The sequence below is a fragment of the Protopterus annectens genome, chromosome 5.part0 (assembly GCF_019279795.1).
Source record: "Protopterus annectens isolate FY-2018-M chromosome 5.part0, PAN1.0, whole genome shotgun sequence".
Classification (NCBI taxonomy): Eukaryota; Metazoa; Chordata; order Ceratodontiformes; family Protopteridae; genus Protopterus; species Protopterus annectens.
The window spans coordinates 1,642,792,151-1,642,813,933 of NC_056735.1; the positions used below are offsets into that span (position 1 = coordinate 1,642,792,151).

The 21,783-nt window shown below is 40.6% G+C and overlaps 1 protein-coding gene across 1 annotated transcript in view; it reads left to right on the forward strand.

Annotated features, from left to right (window-relative positions):
- The window catches only part of URB1 (URB1 ribosome biogenesis homolog), a 1,941,236-nt gene that overhangs the window by 676,430 nt on the left and 1,243,023 nt on the right, over positions 1 to 21,783 (forward strand). Inside the window, exon 15 of the mRNA XM_044071429.1 lies at positions 14,164 to 14,283. Within this exon, the coding sequence (XP_043927364.1) occupies positions 14,164 to 14,283 (120 nt within the window). The remainder of the gene's footprint in view (positions 1 to 14,163; positions 14,284 to 21,783) is intronic.

Here is a 21,783-nt window from a genome sequence, read left to right on the forward strand (position 1 = left end):
CCCTATTTTTTCTCGGCTATACCTCTACTTTCTTTTACTATGCTTAAAAGCCCTTTTGGTGTATTTGCTTTTGGTTGGAGGTATATTTTTGTGTTTTTAATTTTATTTGCTCCCCTTTTGGGGGGCACCTGACATCTGGGGCAAGAAAAACAGATGTAATGGCGTCGGCTGCATGTTTTATACCCGTAACGACCTGACATCATAGAAGAAGGGACAGAACCAACGCAGGACCCAAGACTTTGTTAATCAGGCCGACTGAGGGCAACCTGCCAGCAGATTACTCTAATGTAATGACTGCAACAGTGAATACACTCGAACGTCTACATTTATGGTAAGTGTACACAACTGTACTATCTCAGTCTACCTCTGTAGCCTTTCAAGCTAGGGTCCCACTTGATAATATTTGTGCAGCAGCTACGTGGGCTACCCCTCACACTTTTATTACTCATTACAAATTGGATTTAACCTCCAGGGGTAGAGCTTCATTTGGTTCCACGGTACTCAGGAGTATTTTTCCTTGAGCCACTCAAGAATAAGGCACTAGGGATGCTGTCCCATATGTAAGAATGAAGGTGAGATAGAACTACAGAACATAAAGAAGTTATGTACTCACCATAACGTTCCATGTTTGTAGTCCATCTCACCCTTCATTCTTACGAACCCACCCGCCTACCCCCAGCCTGGAAGTACCTGGAGGCAGAAAAATATTATCCTTTTTTTATAGAGACCTTTTAGTATTGGCTTCTTTGTATATTGTTATTTTCTCTCCTAGTTAGCAGCAAACAAGATCTGGGGATTGTACTGGTGCACAATGGGATACCTGCCTAGCTGCGAGCCAACTAGAAGACTTCCAGCTTGTAAATAGGCCGAGTCGGAGCCGAGGATCGGCTCCGATCCCCATATGTAAGAATGAAGGGTGAGATGGACTGCAAACATGGAACGTTATGGTGAGTATATAACTTCTTTTTTTTTTTAAACGTGGTTACCCACACTCTCACTATTGGTGGACATCCTGGCAGAGGTTACTTCTAAAAGACTGGCTGATCATTTTAGAGCCATTTTGAATGATTCTCGATTGGGTGATGAAGAAGTATCTGTAGATTCCAGTGTACATCTTAGCGAACCATCTGTTAATTCTGTTTCGGATTTCACTTGTACGTTTACTACTCCTTTTTTGTAATGAAGCTTATGTCATCAAGCGTATTTTGTGCATGAACTGGGATTTGATTATGGCAGATGAGAATGTCAGGGATAGTTTGCCTAGTAAACCCACAGTTATATACAAAAGGGGACTAAATTTGAAATCCGTGTTGGAGGTTAAGAAAACCAATATCTCCAGAACAAAAGGTATGTTTAAGTGTGAATCATGCCCCTATTGTAAAATTGTTAGCACTGGCCTTTCTTTTACTGTGAGGGACATGAGACTTTCTTGTAATGGTCGATGCAGTTGTAATTCAAGGAGTATTATTTACTTGGTCAAGTGTAAAGTATGCCCTGTTTTCTATATTGGGAAGACCGATAGGAGTCTTAGGGACAGGGTATATGAACACACATATAAAATCAAGAATAAAAAGGTGGAAAATGCCCTTGCCAAGCATATAATAAACTTTCCAGACCACACTTTTAATTTTAGGGTGATAGATCAAGTATGTAACAATATAAGGGGGCAGCACCATCTCTCTGTGGTTGGAGAGATGTGAATTACTGTGGCAGCTTCAATGTGATGCTTTCAGGTATCCTGGCATTAATGAAATGTGCTCTATAGCATGTATATTGAAACTTAGAAGCCTTATTAGATAGGTGGCCACTACATTGTTGTATGGGAGATTCCCTTGATGAATTCTTTTATGGAAAAGAAGAAAAATTTTTATAGCAGGATAATACAAGGATCTAGGATATAGTATTGTCTTCTTAGCACTGTGGATATATATATATATATATATATATATGCATATATTTTTTTTTTTCTAAGTACTTTTATATATACTTTTCATGCACATTTTAAATGTTTTTATATATGTATTTTTTGTATATATATTTATATACACACATTAATTTGTATATACATTTTTTCAACTAGTTATTTTCTTCTTTCTTTTTTCAGCATTGACTATATTTGCTTAATTAATTGTTTAATCATTTAATTGATCATGTGATTCTAGTTTATTGGGGTTGCATCTTGGGAGAAATATATAAATGTATGTTTTTAGTTGTGAATCTAATTTTGTCTGAGGAAGTACAGGTACTATCCTGTGGGAAAGCGCTTGCTTCATTTGGATTAAATATTTGTTCTTGTTTGAGTGCCACCAGGTCCTGTGGCATTGTTTGCTTTTCTTCAGTTTGTTTACTTTATTTTTATCAGTTCTTTTATTAGTTCCTAACATTGAGTAAGCCCATGATTAACTATACAAAGCATCTGTTTGGTCAGTCCCTCACTGGAAACTTTCAGCATCAGAATGATATACCTGAGGAAGTCACCTCTTTTATGGAGAAGTTCAGTCATAGTTTCTGGTGCTGCTGTACTAGTCTTTCAGTTTGTCAGTTGCACAAAAGGTCTTCCATTATCTGATGTTGACTCAGGTGACTATCAGAGCTGGCAGGGAAGATGGGCATGCTCAATGCAGGGAGGAGGGTGGAGCATGTGAATGTGAGAAAATCAGCAGATCATTCTTTGAGGTCATGGTGCGTGTCAGGGTCCGATTGTCTGGCTAGAATATGCATGGTAATTGTGAAAGTGTGACTGCTGTAGGGCCCAAAGCAGACATGTCCTCATAGACCATGCCTCATTGCCTGCCCAGCCTACATTACTACCATCAGAGTACTGGGGATAAGGCCCAAAGAAAAATCCTAGAAAGCTGCACTTTGTCTTTGTACACCTCTTGTTGCCTAGCAGCTTGCTTCCCTTAGAATCTGCATAGTACAATTGGGGGCCACTACGTGTGCGGGCTGTCTAAGAGAGGAGATCCTAACAGCATAGGTCACATGGGGAGGATGCCAGGGTTTTGGGGGTTTGAGAGTGGTGACTTTTAGTGACCTGGCAGCAGAGAGGCATGAGGACAGTGGCAAGTGGAAAAAAAAGACCTGGATCTCCCGGGTACTTGTATTTTGTTTAAATAAAAAATGATGATGATGATGATGATGCCTCCTTTTGAATTTGCTACTAAGGTGAATTTAGTGGGTGCATCTTGAAAAATATTTTCTTCTGGTATTCACTTCTAACACTAGAATTTCAGAGCATCAAGCTTCTTGTGCCAAATTTGTGGACAACAACTCTTTTTCATAAACGTAAAGTAGTCTTATGGACATATCTTTATGGCCGGAATACCTAGAGAGTTAAATTTCAGTCAGTCAGTTGTCATGTTTTTTAATGGGCAATTCCAACAAATAGAGTATATATTGCGTAATACAGATCCTCACAGGCAATTAAGGTTTTATGTGGACAGGAAACAATTGATCTGAAGTGAGTGTCAGGATTTGTTTCATCCCTCTAAGAGATCATGTGCAAGTCTGTTTTGAAGTCACCTTGTCCAGATGGTTTTTAGGGTTTGTTAAACTTTGTTGTATTGAATGCAGCAGGGCTTTACCAGTTACATCTGTGTTACATTCAGCTAGAGCAATGGCTACATCAGAAGCATTTTTCAAAAATGCAACATTTTGAAATGAAAGTGGAAATAAAGGGTTAATACCCTGAATATGTCAGTGTGTACTAAGTGAGTGGGATGGTATGAAACAGAATATAATTCAAAGGTGAAAAGTTTAAGAGAAGGGCCTTCTCAGTTAATCTCAGTGCTCAGTAGAATGAGTAGATTGCATGAAACCGGGAGAAGCACCCAAAATGAAAATCAAATTTAAAGTAGGTTTGGGCAGCTCAAAAGCTCCAAATTTTAAAGAACAATGGGGATAGGGTGGGTGGGAAAATCAGATGTACTCAGACAACAGCAGTTGTCTCACAGCACTTCATCTAAATACAAAGGCCACTAAATAAGAAATCCTCCTATTCTCAGGTCCTCCCACAAATTAACTAGAATGCATTCCTTTTCCGTAAATGGAAAATAAATTATTTTCTTACCAGCCCTAGTTAAGAACTTTTAAACTGCAAAAGGAAAAAAATTGAGGTAAAAAAATTTTAAACAAATTAAACTGTAATATAACAGCAAAAATAAAAAAATAATGGACATATGAAAACCTTAAATGAATAAATTCAATCCAAAATGAAATGCAGTCAACAGCAGCAGTAGTCACGCAGCACTTCAGCTAAACTGAACATTCCATAAACTGCAGTGTTTTGGGAGCATTGAGCAAGGATAGTACATGGATATATGAGTATATAGAAAAGGATGTCATATAACCAAAATGAGAGTTGCACTCTGAATGATATTTTGAAATCACTGACATCAGTAATTGCCAGCGAGAAAGTAACTATGTGGTTAATATAAATGTAACTTAAGTGTATATATTGTAGCTCAAATTTTACTTAAAAATGAAAGTTTATATGAATTGAACAGAGGAGAGCTATACTGCATGGTGTATGCTGAAAGTTCCATTTGTTTTCAAACTGCAAATTTTTTGCTGTTTTCAATAAACTTTCTATGGTCGCGGGAAAAGGAAGGGGAAAGAAAGAAAGAAATGAAAAATGAAAGTAATGTATGGTGGAAGGAAATAGTAGTTTATGACGTTAGCTTTGGTAATGCGTGCCGTAGGTTTAGGGATGAATACAAAATTAAAGGACAAGTATGCTGGAAAACAAGATTCTGAAAAACAATGCAAAAAGGCACTATAGGGTTGGAGAGGGTCTTTGCCAGTATACAAAAACCTGGAGATGACATGTGCAGGGCATCCCTGGTGAAGCAGCAAGGTTTATTGAACATATCCTCCCAGGCTGACCAGTATTAGACCCCCTTGGAATGACACCAAAAAGTAATTCGATTATTAAAGTAATTTTTTTTCTCATATTGCTGGATCATTCTTGGAGAAAGTAGAATACAGCTCAGTATAAGGCTCAAACCTGCCTGGGGCACATTCTGAGAGCTCCATCATGTATATTCACATCCAAGGAGGGACATGTGCTGTGACAGAGTCATGCCTGTACCTGTTGTTAAAGACCTGTGTATGTGATTGATCTGCATACCTCTCCAACTTTTTACAACAAGAAATCTGGGCAGAGCAATTAATAAAATTGGGACAAAGGCCCAAAAATAGGGACAATTTTTAATATTGCACTTACAAACTTTAAAAGGTGATAGAATAACAGGTTTTGCTTTAGCTTGAATTTTCTGAAGGGTATGAGGTCTGAAACTCAAATGCATGTAATTATTTTCTTACTTAGATTTATCACTAATTTGCCAGAAAAAACAAAATTTCATGAAAAATGGACCAAAAATATGAGACAAAAATCTGGGCATTCTGCCATTGACATCAATGGTATTGGTGTTGGTTCCTGTGGAAATCTGTACAGTTGAGAGGTATAGCTCTGGTGGATCCTGGCAACAGACAAGCAGCTAACACTCGCTCTTTCCTGGCTCAACTTGGAAAGAGGTACATCTGTACGTCTTACATTGGAGTCACCAATGACTTGGATGTTTGGTTGGGTAGATGCCTATCTTACATGCTCAGTGTCCATGACTTTGGTGTTCCTTGTGCTATGTGTGGTGGTGGTGGATTTTTAGTCTGAGGTGTTGCTGAAGGGTAATTTGTGACCATTTTACATCCTCGAGGCTTTTTAAGCTTAGACAAGTTAATCTTAAGAATCTCAGCATTTGAGAAATTGTGTGTCATAATGTGGAGTGGTGTGTTGCTGCTGATCCTGTTGTCAGATTTATCAGTGTTTGGGATTTTTGCCTTCAGTGACATTCTATAAGAGCATCTGCCATCAACTGCATTGTGTTCTATTTCAGTAATATGTGATCATCAGTCAGTGTGAGACACTTTCTGCATTGTCTTAGGGAACTCCTTTCAATCAGGCTGACTAAAGAAGTTGAGGGGAGATGCTGGTCCATGGTGAAAAAGACTCCAGAGGCAGGGATTTACTTTTGGATGTAAGGGGTTACTGTAGTATACTTGCTACTTTGGCATATGGGGGCAGAGTTACTAGGGCTGAGGTGGATAGATATCCTGGTCCTGGTTTAGCTACAGCCTGAGGTATACATACAGATATTTTAGGCACAGGCAATAATGCTGTTCTAGCCTGCTGTTATATCAAAACAATTATTCCTGTAATATAGGGGACATTCACAACTGTAGGCAGTACAGAGGTATCAGACCGCTGTCACACTGCATGAAAGTTCTGGAGAGGGTGATTTTATAAACAGATGCTCTGAGTAGTAGAAAGTAAGATGGAAGATAAGCAGTCTGGATCTAGCTCAAGATGTAGCACAACTGACCTGATGTTTGTATTGAGGCATAGTTGAGAAAACACTAGAGATGAAGAAAGAATCCAACTGGGTATTCCTAGACATGAGCATATGACAAGGTTCCAAGAAAGCTGATCTGGGTAGTCCTGCAGAGGTTCAAAGTTACAGAAACACTGGTATAATTAGTGCAGGCTTTGTCCAAGGACTCAATGACTCAAGTATGAACAGTGTTTGGACTCTTAGAGGGATGCCCAGTGGGAGTGGATGTGCACCAGGGTTCAGCTGAAAGCCCATTGCTGTTTATCCTGATGATGGACTACATTAGCAAACAGGTTGGAGGGGACAGATCAAAAAAGTTGCTGCTTGCAGACAATGCAGCATTACAGTCAGACTCTGAGCAAGAACTTCAGTGAAGGGTAGGGGAATGGAATGCAAAACTAAAGGATAATTGGATGAAACTGAGTACAGAGAAGACCGTTATAATGGCAGCAAATGGGAGAAGTCAGAAGAAGCTGAAAATTGAGATAGAAGGGAAGATAGTGGAACAGGTTAACAGCTTCAAGAATAAGGTAAGGGTGGTTGAGGAGAAGAGAAGTCTGAATGAGGAAGTCGAAGCTAGAATCTTGGGGAGTGCAGCCGTCTGGCACAGTGTATGACAAAAGAATGCCAAATAAGTTAAAAAGTAAAATGTACAAAACAGTGCTGCAGCCATTACTATTGTATGGTACAGAAACCTGGGCAATGGCAACCAAGGCAGTGCATTTCTGGAAGTGTGACACAATGGAGATGAAGTGCCAGAGATTGGTGGTGAAATGCACAGTGTGTGACAAATGAAGAAGTGAGAACATCACAACAGAAGCCAAAGTAGCTCCAGTTGCAGAGAAAGTCAATGAGAGCAGATTATGATGGTTTGAACAGATGTGCAGAGCAGCAGAAGGCAATCTGGAGAAGAGATTTGGGACATTCAGGAAGAAGGTGAGAGGAATTGTGGGTGTCCAGGAAAGAGATGGATGGATTGAGTGAAAGAAGACCAGTGATACTTAGGGGTGACAATTGAAAAATGTAGAAGAGTGGCATTGAATTGAGAGAGATTGTGAGATTTGACAAGACACCCCGACACCATGTAGAAAAATTGGGGGGGGGGTTGATGATAGGTTATTTCCATAATAGGAGTCCAAGTTCTAAAAATATCTAAACTAGTGCTTAATTTAATATAATTTGGTAGCATATTCATGCATCAGCTGCTTTCTGAAATTCATTTACTACATCTCTCATTCCTACATAATCTTCTATGATTGTCTGATGATTCTCTACTACTTTTTGATAACCCAAACATCCTCAGAGATAATTGTCACTAAATACCCTATATACCTGAATAAGGGCTCTTCTTCTATATCTCTGTGAGACACTATGTAAGTTCAGATATTTTAGTCTTTCATAATAACTTAAATTTTCACATCACAAATGCCCTTGATATATTTCTTCTGTACTCTTTCCAATTTACACATGCTTGTTTTCTTATAAGGTTTCAATACTATTTCATATTCTAGTGTGGATCTAATGTAACTTACAAACAACAATTTCAGTATTTCTGATTTCCTAGACTTTATAAATTTTTTATACAGCCTAAACTATTATTAAGAAATTGGTTGATATGATTTGATAAACTCTGAGCTGGATCTACCCATATACCCTGGCCTTAAATTAATCTACAGTTTTAATTACAGTGCTGTATTAAATATTCACAGTTCAGTCTGTTTCCCAAATCTCATGTTTAGATTTTGATGTATTGATTTGATTATTAAGGCTGTGTAGATTAGGTTTCTTAGAGTGAAAAGAAAGCTCTTTTCACTGGCAATCCAATTTACATACAATAAGTCCAGTAGCAATGCGCAGTTCACCTTTTTCTTCCCCTTTTGATGGAAAATGTTCCTTGGAGTGCATGGAGGATACCATGATCAGCACAGCTTGTATCTCTAAATTCAGGGGTTTCTGTACTTCTCAAGAGTCTTGAGTAAAGGACCGTGGGTGGGTGCAGCTCAGCTCAAGTTATAGGGAATGAGCTAGAGAGGAGTCTAATAAAAAAAACAACCACTATATTAGTCAGGGGAGTTCTGAGACACAGAACCTGTAAAAGAGCACAGTTCTGTTGCTACTGTGACAAAGTTACAGGTCTAGGGGCATAGTTTTACTTTTACAATGGGAGCAGGGAGACAGTATAAATTACTGTAACAAAACAGAAAGGAGCAGCAGGGAAAACAGTACTTTTCATGTGGCTGCCACCGGCCTACAAGCCATTACTGGATACAGGAATCAATGTTTTCTTGTGGGGAGGAGTGTGTAATAACAGTAGATGCTGAGTCAGTTGACTATGCAAGGAATGGTGTGGTTGATAGTGAGGGTGTAATCATACAGGTTCAGGCTTCTCAGGCAGCTAAGTCAGATTGAAGTGATATCCATAGTAATTAATAGGGAAACAAGCTGCCTTTGGCATTACATGTTAGCTTATGTCAATAAGGAAGATTGATTTGTGATCACTGGGTCTTGTGAAGATTTGGGGAAGGAGTCTCTTGACAGGAAGAAAAAAGCAACCTGCAGAGAAGAGAACTGAATCAGTGTTTGAGAAGCTGTTGTCTTGAGAGAGAAAAGCTTCCTGTCCATTGAAGAAACTCATTTTGAAAGACTAAGATTTGTAAGTTACTTAAGTGTTTCCCTATTTGGAGAAGTTGCTGAGCTGTTGAACTAGACTCGGAAAGTGTTATTTGCACTGACTGGATTAATAATGAGCCTGCACCTAGTGAAAAGTCATTCATAGGACGAGCTTTGTTATTTCCCAGGCTGCTAGAAAACATTATTTCAGGATACTTGAAAATAAACCTGTATTTAACAACTGCAAAGCTGCCTCTGTTGACTATTTCTGTGACTACATACCTAAACAAATAGTATACATATAACTCAAACTTGTCCAAAACTAGGAAACCTGTAAAACGTAACAAAAAAAAAAAATGAAATTAACCAAGAAATACAATTGTCCCTTCTGGAATCACCACACTTGTACCTAAATGTTTGTGGTTATAACAAACACTTGTATATATGTAGAATCCCTGAAATGCACGTGTGTGTGTGTGTGTGTGTGTGTGTGTGTGTGTGTGTGTGTGTGTGTGTGTGTGTGTGTGTGTGTGTGTGTGTGTGTGTGTGTGTGTGTGTGTCGGGGCATAATTCAGCAGTTGTGTTGTTATGCAAAAGTAAAAGCTAGGTACAAGTACATTTCCCAAAACCTTCATTGTAGTCAGAAATGATAAAGATTATTAGTTATGTTTTTCCATGGTGACTTGAAAAATAAGTATGTTGACTTGAACAGCATACTGTGCTGCTTACAGCTCTGTCTCTGCTGGCTGAGAAGAGTGTGGTTTCAAGTTTAAAGTCCATAGCAATACAGCAAACTCACCCAGTCCAAGCCAGGAATGTCTGCCACATTATGGGTGGCAACCAGCTCTATCTCCGGGCAGCCATCTTGTTGATACACAATCAATCATCCCACCAGATTTCCTGACTAGGGCTGAGATATTATTGAAGCTGTTAGAAAGCTTTATACTCAGTATTTCTTTGTCTCCAAGTGGAAACAGTGATTAGTCTTTGGCACGATAACCTATACTACCTCATACGATTAGCTTACAGATAATATATTGATTTTTGTCATACACCTGTTTGAGATTTGGATTGGACCTCAATTAATATGCGGTCGGGATGCATACGTCAGCAGTTATTTTGTGAATCATGACCTTGCTTTGGGCAGGATTTTAGCTCAGCACTCACTGGTGAAATTCTTCCTTAAATTAATTTTGCGTCTCCATCTACCTTTGAAGAAGTCTTCCTCTCCAGGGAAATTTGCACTGTGCATGTACGATATGTTTGCCCTTCTACCATTTAAGCCTGCTTGCTGTGTACCCCTCAATTTCTTATGTTGGAAAACACTTTGCTTGGCAGCATTCACCTCTGCCAATAGAATATTAGAACCTTAGGCTGTTATGTGTACCAGATTGCCAGAGCAGTATCTATTGGTATAAGGTTTTGCTGACAATGCACTGCTTAGCAATGGTTAAACTTGCTTCATTAACAGAGTGACTACATGTCTTTCTTGCTTCAAGAAGCTTTATATTGCAGACAGCTTTTGCCATGAAGATCTGCTTTCTTTTTCTTGTGTGCTCCTTCATTAAACATTACTGTCTCAACCCTGACTTTGGGAGTTGGGTTACATTTTGGAAGATATTGCTTAAGGAGTGAGCATTCTGAGCTCTGGACATGTACAGTCCTCATGCTGCTTTCACCCTTGGGGTTAGTGCTTGAATTCAACACAAACATCAGAGAGAGTTCTAGATGTTAAGTATAAGAGATGCATTTTTTATTCCTCCCTTCTCAGCAGCACCATTCACAGTGACTCCGGTACTATTACCTAGATAGCCAGTTGTTTTGGGGAAGTCAGACCCAAGCATCCCTGGCAAGAACCCTATCGCCCAGTCTATCCTGTCATTAAAGCCAAACTGGCCCTTTTGTTCTCCAGTAATGAGCATCAAGAATAGGCTAGCTGGCATATCCTGTAGAGCAGCCTAACCCTGGATCTGTCTCCTCTTGATGGCTCCCATGTGCTCCATGTGCTGGCTGACCTTGGGATGATACTTAGGCCTTCACATGTAGGTCACCAAGTGCTACACACCACTTTGGTAACATGTGCTGCGCTGGCTGGTGCTTCATTGATGCAGCACTTAGTGCTCCAACTATGAGTCACCCCTGTGGTGAGCCTTTGCCCCCCCCCCCCCAGGTTGGGCAAGCTAACAGTGGCTGCTTACTTCCACCCATTCTGCTTTGTCTCCCCTCCCATTGCCCATGCCACCAATCTAACACTGGCCATCTGTGGTATAGTTAGAACTTCATCCCTGTGTACCAGAGGGTAACACATACATTTTTTCGTGTGTTGGTTGAACAATGAGTGGACCATATTTGATGGGTGAGGCTTACCCTCCTTTTATCCTTCTATGGATGTGTGCCCCCTTCACAACCTTGGTTGTTCGAATTCTTGTAAGTTGCGCTTAATGTAAGAATGCAGACATTGTGTCTTGAATGTATTGTTTGGAAGAAGATGTTTGCTATTGACTTGTTGCTGAACTAATGGGCTTAGGTGTTCACTTTTATAGCAAGTGCATTACATCATAGTATGCCTTGAAAAAACATGCAGACATCCTCAGATGCAGGCTCTTACAAAAAAAATATTGATTGTGATTGGTGGTGATGAACCCATCCAAAGACCATCAAAAGGATTCCATTCATAAATTAGTTGATATGGTAAGGGCATATCTTTAACGTTCTGTCATTTCATACTAGACCTCTTCAGCTAGACCTTGCTGAATCTTCACTGTTTTTTTTTTTCCAGAAACTGAGTAGAACTGACTGACTCTTTCAGTTATTTGATTACTGAGGCAGTTGACTGGAATTCATAGACTAATGTTTTGTTGGGTGTACAGCACTAATATTTGGAAGTTCACTCTTTGAGATGGCGTACAGCTAAGAAGACAAAGCATAACACATTGTCTTTGATTCCCTGCACCATTTGCATAGCCGTGAAGTAGCACTTTGCTCTGCAATATGTGTCCATAAATCGCAGCCATTGTGTCCGTACAACATTAAAGTCAGACTGAAGGAGTACTTCCAACAGCTTCTAGTTCATAGATTACTACTAGGTTAACTGCCAGTGTGAGCCATTTTAAGCCTAAGTTACCCCATGTGAGAATCAAACCCTGCATCTTGTGTCTGTAAGGTAATCACCTTAACCCTTACATCAACCCACAAACCTAGAAAATCCCTCAGAAGCTCTACTGTCTCATGCAAGCCTGTGATGAAAGCAGAAGAATAACCTGCCCTGGAAGAAGTAAGAACAGCACTAAGGAAAATAAAATCAGGGAAAATAGCGGGCGCAGAGGAAGTCACAGCAGATATGATAATTGTATGAGTTAGAGAAGAAGTGGCCCTGAGGGTACTCACTGACATTTGGAGAGAAAAGCATATTCTAGATGGCTGGACAATAAGCATTCTAGTACTGGTATAAAACAATGGGGACATTTACAGTTGTGGACAGTGCAGAGGTATCACTCTCACTGAATCTAAGTGCTGGAAGGGGGGATTGATAAGCAGATGCACAGAGTATTAGTAAGTAAGATGGGAGATGAGCAGTTCAGATTCATATTAGTATGCAGCACAGCCAACCTTTTGTTTTCAGAGCGACAGATAGAAGAAACTGGAGACGAGGAAAGAGCCCAGCTGGCATTAGTGGATTTGGAGAAAGTATATTACAGGGTCACAAGAAAGCTAATTTGGGCAGTCAGGAAACACTGGTAGAATTAATGTAGGCTATGTACAAGGACCCAGTAACTTAAATTAAATCATCGATTAGACTCTCTGAGGAGTCCCCAGTAGGAGTGGATGTGTGTCAGGGTACAGCTCTGAGCCCAGTCCTGTTTGTACTGGTGATGGACTCCATTTGTAAACAAGACTGAGTGGGAAGATCAACAAAGCTTCTATATGCCGATGACATGGCAGTACAAGCAGAGTCTAAACAGGAATTCAGCAAATGATGGGAGAATGGAATGCAAAACTGAAGGCACACAGGATGAAAATAAGTACTGATAAGTACTGCTAAGACAGACAGTGGTCATGGCAGCAAATGGAGGAACGTGGAAAAAAATGAAATTTGAGACAGAAGTGAAATTAGTGGAACAGGTTAACAGCTTCATGTATCTTGGAGAGGTGGTTGAGCAGAAGAAGAATCTGAATGAGGAAGTCACACCTAGAATCAGAGATACTTGCAGCTAGTTGTCACAAAGTGTCAGGGCCAGTGTTTGTGATAGAAGAATTCCCAAGAGGCTGAAACGTAAAGTGTACAAAACAGTAGTGGGACCAGCTTTTCTATAGTGCACAAAATCCTAGACAATGAAGGAAAAACAGCTGAGGAAGTATGAGGTGATGGAGATGAAGTGACTGAGATGGTGGTAGAATGCTCACTGTGAGGCGCATGAAAAATGATGACAGAAGCCAAAAGTAGCTTCAGTTGCAAGGAAATGTCACAGAGAACAGATTATGGTGGTTTGATCACATGTGCAGAAAAGCAGAAGAATAGTGAAGAAAATTTGGGTGAGACAGGAAGAATGCAAGAGGAAGCTAGGATGTCCACCCAAGGGATGGATGGACTGTGTGACAAAAGACTTAGAACAGTCAGGCAGGACTACTGAAGGTAGGTAGGTGGCACTGAAACAGGATTGGCAGTGAAAGTTGACATAGCACCCCAATCACATGTAGAAAAATGGGAAAAAGGGAATTGCTGCTGATGTCTCATGTTTGAGTCCTTTATTGTGAGCACATCTAATTCAGCTGTTGACTAATATCTGGTTGTAGAGAATGACTTTCTTTTACATTAATTTTTCTTAACTATTTTTCTGTCATATGCCAATGGTAAGAAGTCAGATCATAGCATATATCTTCATACGCTGGGCTTCATAGCACAAGAAATTGAAGTTTATAATACATTACATGTTAAGTGCTGATAAGGTGTTTACAGTTTATATGCAGTTATGTGACTTAATACAGTGCGTAACTCTGAAATTAATTTTAGTTCTGTATATGCCATGCCTTGCATATTATATGCAAAATATTTATTACTAGACTTAAACTTTTCTGCTTAAGGAGTGTAGAGTACGTTGAATTAAGAGAATTTTTTTTGTAAAATTACTGTGTATAATTCCTTTTCAATATATTTCTGTTGCAGGATATATCAGACGCTGAAAAGCACACTGGAGAAAAATCTGTATTTTACTTAATGCTGAAAATGTTCACAACCTCTAAAACCTCACACCTCAAAATGTCAACAAAGCTTCTTATTATTAAGGTAACTTTCAGTTGCTGTCTTGCATTTATTTTGTAAATACTTTGTTTCCTGTAACCCCATCATTGTTATGAAACTGAAGCTCATTTGCATTTATGTACTTGCAAAGATCAGTTGCTTATGTATAGCTTTTTATGGATGTGCATGTTGTTGCTAGAATGTTGCCCTTATGTATAAGATCAGCAGTATAGAATGTCCTTCTTACTGCTGTGGAGACATGGTGATCAAAGGTAAGGCTGTTGTCAACTTGTGTGCCCAGGTCTCTCACCACTGAGTACTACTTAAGGTGTTGCTATTGATGTGGTAGTTAACAAATAATTATTTTTTGTATTGAGTTTAAGGCCATGACTTTGGCACCAATCATTTGTTTGTGTAAGACCCTCTTGTAGGATGTTGACATCATTTGGAGATTGTATGACCGCTCCCAGTTTGCAGTCATCTGCAAACTTTGTCAGCCACAGACCTTTAATTTTTGCTTGTACTTTGGAGAAATAGATTCCAAAAAATAGAGGTCCCAGGACTGATCCCTGTGGAACACCGCTGGTTATGGGTCTGCTTTTGGATGTGGATTCCCCTATTTTGACTATATGAGTTTTGTCAGTAAGCCAGTTAGTGACTCATCTTAACGATATAAGGGTTGATGCCTAGTTGGGTGAGTTTGTCAATGTTGCTTGAGTGGGGGATAATGTCAAACTCCTTGGCTAAGTCCAGGTAGGCTGTATACACAGATTTCCCTTCGTCCAGGGCCTTGGTGACTGCCTCAAAGAAGTCCAGCAGGTTTAACAGGCATGATCTTCCTTTGACAAATCCATATTGAGTAGGGTCAAGTGCTAGGAGGTTATCTATATCTTTGTTTATGTTTATAAGATCCATAATGATTCGGTCCATGGCCTTACAGATAAGGCTAGTCATGCTAATAAGTCTGTAGTTCCTGGGGTCAGTGGAAGCACCATCTTTGTGCAAGGGAGTAACAGTGGCTGTTTTCCATTCAGGTGGAACGAAGCCGGTGCTTAGACTATGATTGAAAAGAGCACCCTATAGTGTTGCTAATTCATGTTGGAGTCCATGTAGGATGCAGGCTGGAATGTTATCACATCCCATAGATGCTGTGTTTTTGGCCTTAGAGAGAGCATTTACGACCTGCTCTTTAGAAATACAAGGTAAGGGACAGATGGTAGGGATGCCATGGGGTACATGTGGCAGGGACAGAGGAGTGACGTTTTCACAGAACTAGTCAGCCAACAGGTTAGCTGTGTCCACAGGCTCAGAATATGTGGTATCATTAACTACCAGTTCGGCACAAATCTGGGCCTTTCCTTTTAGATTACTGATGTAAGTATAGAATGCCTTGTGGTTATCCTTTGTTAAGGAAGCTAATTTGGACTCGTGGTTTGCTTTGGAGGACTTCACAAGAAGTCTTATTTGCTTGTTTAAGCTGAGGAGGGAGTGTTTGCAGTTTAGGAGTACTCTCTCTCTCTCTTACTCTTAGACAGCAATTTCTTCTTCATATTGCAAAGCCTGTTAATGGCAGTTGTCCATCAGACAGGTTTGCTCTTCCTTGAGGAGCTTGTTTTGGTCCTGTCAGGTACGGCCAAGTCAGTGCACGTATACAGGTGTTCATATAAAACATTGGTGCAGAACCCAGCATAGTTGCCAGTTCCATCTGAGGGAGGAGGTACAGTGAAACTATTTATACCCTCCTGTATCTGCTTTGGAGAAGTTGTTTAACTTAGTGACTGCTTGGGGGGGCATAAGGTGTGATAGTTACTTTGAATGAGACAGATTACGGTTAGATCTCACCAGGGACCCCCTCACAGTGGTGGTGCTACAGTGGTCTGCCATATTGGTAAGCACCATATCCAGAATGTTGGCACCCCTTGTTGGGTGTTAACCAGCTGGTCCAGAGCATTGGAGTTAGTCAAGGAAGCTTTTGGCAAGTGAGTTTGAGCACGAGCAATTTACCCAATCATTGGATAGATAGTCACCCAAAACCATGGTGTTCGCATGTATTCTGATAGACTCAAGTAGATCCAAATAGGCAGAGTGGGTGTCCTGATTCATGGAGGGGGCCTCTAGCTGGCAATGACTTGAATAGGTGTCCTACCAACAGTTAATTGCACCTGAAGTTTCTCCAGGGAATCATACTGTTTAACGAATCTGGAGGTGTATTTATCTTTAATGCATATTGATACACTGCCTCCTTTAGTTTTCATGCCTTCAGTTTGAGGTCTGAACGTGTGAAAGGAGGTATAATCCAGTATGACTGGGGTGCTCTCCACAGCCTTGAACCAGGTCTCCATGACTGCACAAATGTCTGCGTCTTCCAAGGTGAGAACAGCTTCCAATGAGTGCAATTTCATGTTTAGACTCCTAGTGTTTAGCAGCATAACCTTGAGGTTGTTTTTAGATGACGTTTTTATGTTGGGAATTTCATTCTTGAGACACTGCCTAAAAAAAGTCACTATGGGGTTGGCAAGAGCCTTAGCCAGTAGCCAAAATCCCAAGGGTGAAAGATGAAGTCCATCTCTGGCAAAGCATCGAGGTCTGTTGATCATGTCATCCCATAGTGGATCCCCTTGGAATGACACTAGAAGCTAAGCCAATTATTGAAGTCAGTCATTTTCTGTTTGTATTGAGGCATCATGGGTCTATATTAAAAGCCCAAAAGGCCATAACATCAAAGCTATGTACATCGACACATAAAGGTCGGTGTATATAAACGTCGAAACACATAAACGGCGAAAATCACAACACTGAATGTGTTACGTCAACAAAGAGCGCCTCACACGTACGTTCACACTAACATTAAAAACTGAAATTAACCTACTTTTGCAGGGGGGCTGTTCCCCCCACACACCCCTGCTTAAATATACCAACTCCCAGACCGGACTGCAGTGGGGAAAAGGATAATATTTCCTTATCCCCACGATCACGCTGCTGGCTTAACAAACACGTTTGGCATTGTGATTTTTGCCGTTTACATGTTTTGACGTTTATGTACATCGACCTTTATATGTCGATGTACATAGCTTCAATGTTATGGCCTTTCGGGCTTTTAATGTAGACCCGGCATTATCCTAGGTGAAGGTAAAATGCTGCTTAAAGCTAGGGACACTGCCTGAGACACACAGTCTGAGAGCTCAGTCATGTCTCTCTTCATATAGTCCAGAGAGGTGCATCTCAAATCGTTCACACTAACATGGACTAAGATGGAGTAATAACAGCACCTGTTGTTGAAACACTTGAGTGCATGTGTGATATGGTGTATCCTGGCACCTGACAGAGAGCTGACTATGACCTTTTCCTTATCCTGCCTGGTGAGAGGGACCGTCAGTGTGTCTCACTATGGAATCACCTATGAATAATGTGTTTGATTTTTTGTTTTGCCTTAAAGGTTTGACCAGTGAGACACTGGTGCATGAATGTAATGAGTTCTGCAGAGGAAGTATTATGTGTAGCATGCTTGTGTTTGGGATTTAGGATGTCTCTGGTAAATAGGTACGTTTCTGGTGAGGACCTCCGCATATGTAGGTATATGTGATGTGGGTTCGGGTGGAGTAGGTGGTGAGGTGTGCATGCTGGCAACCCGCTCATTGCCATATGTACAGACCGGTATGTGAGAGAGCATGGATTCAAGGTTCTTAATATAGCTGCATCTCTCACACATTGTGTTTGTGTGGACTCGGAGTAAAGGCTTGGCAGTGAACATGAGACAGTTGTTAAACTGCCTCAGGATTCCCATGTCGACCAGGCTGGCTGTTGAAACTGTGAAAATTGTCAGTCTGTAGTGATAAGTAAATTTATATGATTAGGAAAGGAGATCACACTTAGGAGTGGCTAGTGGGTGAGAGCTGTGTTGGAACTCCTGAGGCTAGGCTTAGTGTTCCACCTGAGAGTAGAGCAGGGCCATGAGCGGGTTGCCAGCATGCATGAGAAACCTCTGGAGGACCACAAGCAAAGTGCTAAGGAAAAATTTAACAAGCAAAATGTTTGCGTCCATAAACACCAATGGTAACCACCGCTACATGGCAGTACACAATGGAGCACTACACACACACAAGTGCAAATGTGGGACAGCTCAAACTAGCCAATAAGAATGCTCTCTCTGAGCTCTACTCCAATCACCCTCAATTAGATAGGTACCCAGACAACACTTTCCTTACACAATGGTGCAGAAGGGCCTTCACCAGCAAAGGTGGCTTGACATTGATGCTCAGAGGTTTCAAAACAGACCCAGAAATAGCAAACTTGGAACTGAGCAGTGCTACAGCTGAATTACTACAGTGTACCTTACAATATGACCAAAGATAGTTCAGACAATTAAAACGGACAGTGGATTGCAAATACAAATTAAAAGTGCAATATTAGAGCAAAAACGGGCACTTATAGTTAGTTGGAAGCAACGGATGCCTCAGATATTTCAGTATCTCAGTAAAGAGCTGGTTTTACTCCTCGAGTCACAGCGAACAGTCTAGATTCAGCGCGTCTGAATCTAGTAATGCTAAGCTTCCTATAAAAATGTATGTTTGCTGTTACCACCTCAACATCAGATTGACTGCCAAAGTCGTAGAATGGACAGGATGAAGGATAGCTACCTTGGGCATAATTTGCATCTTAGAAAATATGCCAGTCAGTCCCTACAAACAGTATTGATAATCATTCAAACCACTGCTGCCTAAATGATGGTCAGTATTTATGTGCCAGGAACGGCAACAAGAAGCTAACGTAGCTTGTTTTTTTTTTTTTTTACTTCAAAGGAGATAGTTTTGTGATCTGACCTTACTAGTGAGGATGTGAGACATTGGGGGTGCAATGGTGTCCCACGTTGGTGAGTACCAGATCCAGTATGCTTGATTCTCTGGTTGGAGTGACACTTATCTCTCCACAATGTTTGTGTTGAAGTCCAGGAAGCGTTGTGCCTGTGTGTTTGAAACAGTGCAAGTTTCCAAGTCTATAAAGGGATAGTAGTCACCCTATAGTTAGTTTGTTATAGTTAGTTTGTTATAGTTAGTTTGTTATAGTTAGTTTGTTTGAATGGTGAGCACCTCTAGTAAGTTTAATTAAGATTCATGAGAGACTAGGGGCATAAATGTTGTCCTGTAGCGAACCATGATATAGCGAAAGAACTTATCTATGGTGACTTCCACTTAGATGTGCTCCATGGTTTCATACTGTTTAACCAACCTAGAGGTATGTTTGTCGTTAATGCAGATAGAGACACCTCCACCTTTGGTCCAGTCTGTGCTGTTGCTGATCTAAATGTGTGGAAGGCTATGTAGTCTTGTACTGCCAGAGTACTTTCTTTGGTTTTAAACTAAGTCTTGGTCACAGCACAGATGTCTACATTGTCCAGAGTGAGAAGAGCTTGAAGGGTGTAGAGTTTTTTGATTAGGCTTGTGGCATTGGCCACCTTAAGCTTGCTTGGAGACTTTTTCACTATGTTGGTAGTTTTATATTTTTGGCATTACCTAAAAAAAAAGGTTCTGGGGGAGTGCATAAAGTTTAACCAATATCTGAAAGCCTAGGGAAGAAAAGTGCAGGCCATCCTTGGCAAAGCTATATAGTCTGATGACCATGTCCTCCCATGTTGACCGATATTGGATTCCCCTGGAGTGGAGCCAGAAGCTAAGCAAGTTACTAAAATCAGTAATTTTATGTTCATACTGTGGTATCATCCTCAGTGAAGGGAGACTGCTGCTCAGTGCAAGGCTCATTTCTACCTGCGACACACATTTCCAAGACATCCGTTATTTTATGTAGTCCATTAAGGTATGTCTCAAAAAACCCACGATGGTGGTGCTGCGGTAGCATTGTCGCCTCACAGTAAGACGCTGTCCAGTTCGATTCTCAGTTAGAGCGTCTTCTGCGTGGAGACATGCGTGAATGGGCGTACCTTCGTTGAAGATTGTGCGTCAGGCCTGGCAAGCCGGTACGTAAAAATCAACTGCAAATCATTAGTGGACCGGCGTTCCGCTGTGGCAACCCCTAACCGGGAAAAGCCGAAAGACACAAACAAACAAACATTAAGGTATGTCTCAGGTCATTTACACCCACATGGACTATGATAGAATCATATTCATACTTGGGATCCAGTGATTTGAATGAGTGTGTGATATTGCGGAATCTGTCTCCAAATAGCATCTAAAGGTTATCGTCTCCTTGTCTGGCCTGGTGAGTGGGGCATCTGTGTGTCGCACAGCGGAGTTCCCAATGACAAGAGTATTAGGTAAAGTTTATGCTTGCCTTAATGGCTTAGCTCATGGGGGACCACTGGGTGTAGGTGTAAGCGGGATGTTTGGTGTTGTTTTTGCTGTGTTTTAGTGATTGCTGAGGAGCAGTGTTGCCATTAGGTGGCCTTGGAGGTCTTTGAGATTTGGGAAGGTTTCTTTTAACTGCCTGTGCTTAAGACAAATCTGTGTGTGTGGTTAGTGATGTGTGTGAGGGATTAGTGTAGGTATACTTGATCAACTCATTTATATTCAAAATTTTTGCCTGCAAGGAAGTTGTGTATTTACTTCTCTGTCGTACAGTGTTATTTTCTTTAATTATTAACTGGCTGTCTGAGAACTTGAAACAATTCCTACATTGCCTTAAGATTGCCAAATCTACCAAGCTGGCCACAGTGACATTTAGAAATTGTGTATTGATGTTGTACGGGTCTATATTAGATGAGCGACTGTTCCGATGTTCGAGTCATAGATGGTCGACATCATATGATCATACGTCGGAAAGGTCAAAGGTGAAAGTCCATGGCTTTTCACACACAGAATGGGAAGTTATCCCTTTCTGCACTGAAGTGCGTTCTCTTCTCGGAGTTGGTGCATTTAAGTAGGGGGGGTGTGGGGGGTGCAGGGGAGGCTTGCCCCCCCCCCCGCTCAGAGCGCTAAGGTAAGGGTTTTTTTTTTAAATTTTATTATATAGTCAATGTTTAGAACTTCGCTCATATGAGTTCGCTCATGTGAGGTTCGAAGTTTTGAAACTTCGACTATATAATATAGACCCTGTTGTACAGTCCTGTAATAGGGTGGGCTGTTTAAGGGTAAGATGTTGCTAGGATATGATAGTTCTGTTCGATACACAAACTAGTTTCTGGGGTTGAGGACAAGATATTATATAGTGCTAGGATATGGTAGTGCTATTCCATGTCCAAGTTAGCTGCTGTAAGCTTAATTCTGCACAATGCTGCATTATTTAACAAGTTTCAGATCTAATATATATAACATCTGTTTGCAATTCTCTTTCCATATTCAGGTTTGTTTTTAATGACTATTACTTTTAGTCCAGAAATTTGCACTGCTTTAGTTTTAATCATCTGGCTTATGTGCTGTTTATGGTGCAATGAGTAGTATTGTTACCTCACAGCAAAAAGTTCTGTTTGATTCTTGGTAGGGATGCTTCAATACAGAGTCAGCATGCCATCACTGTGTGCATTGGTTTTCTCTTGGTGCTCTTGTTTCTTCTCACCTCCCAAAGATTTGCAGTAGGTGGATTGGTAAATCTAAA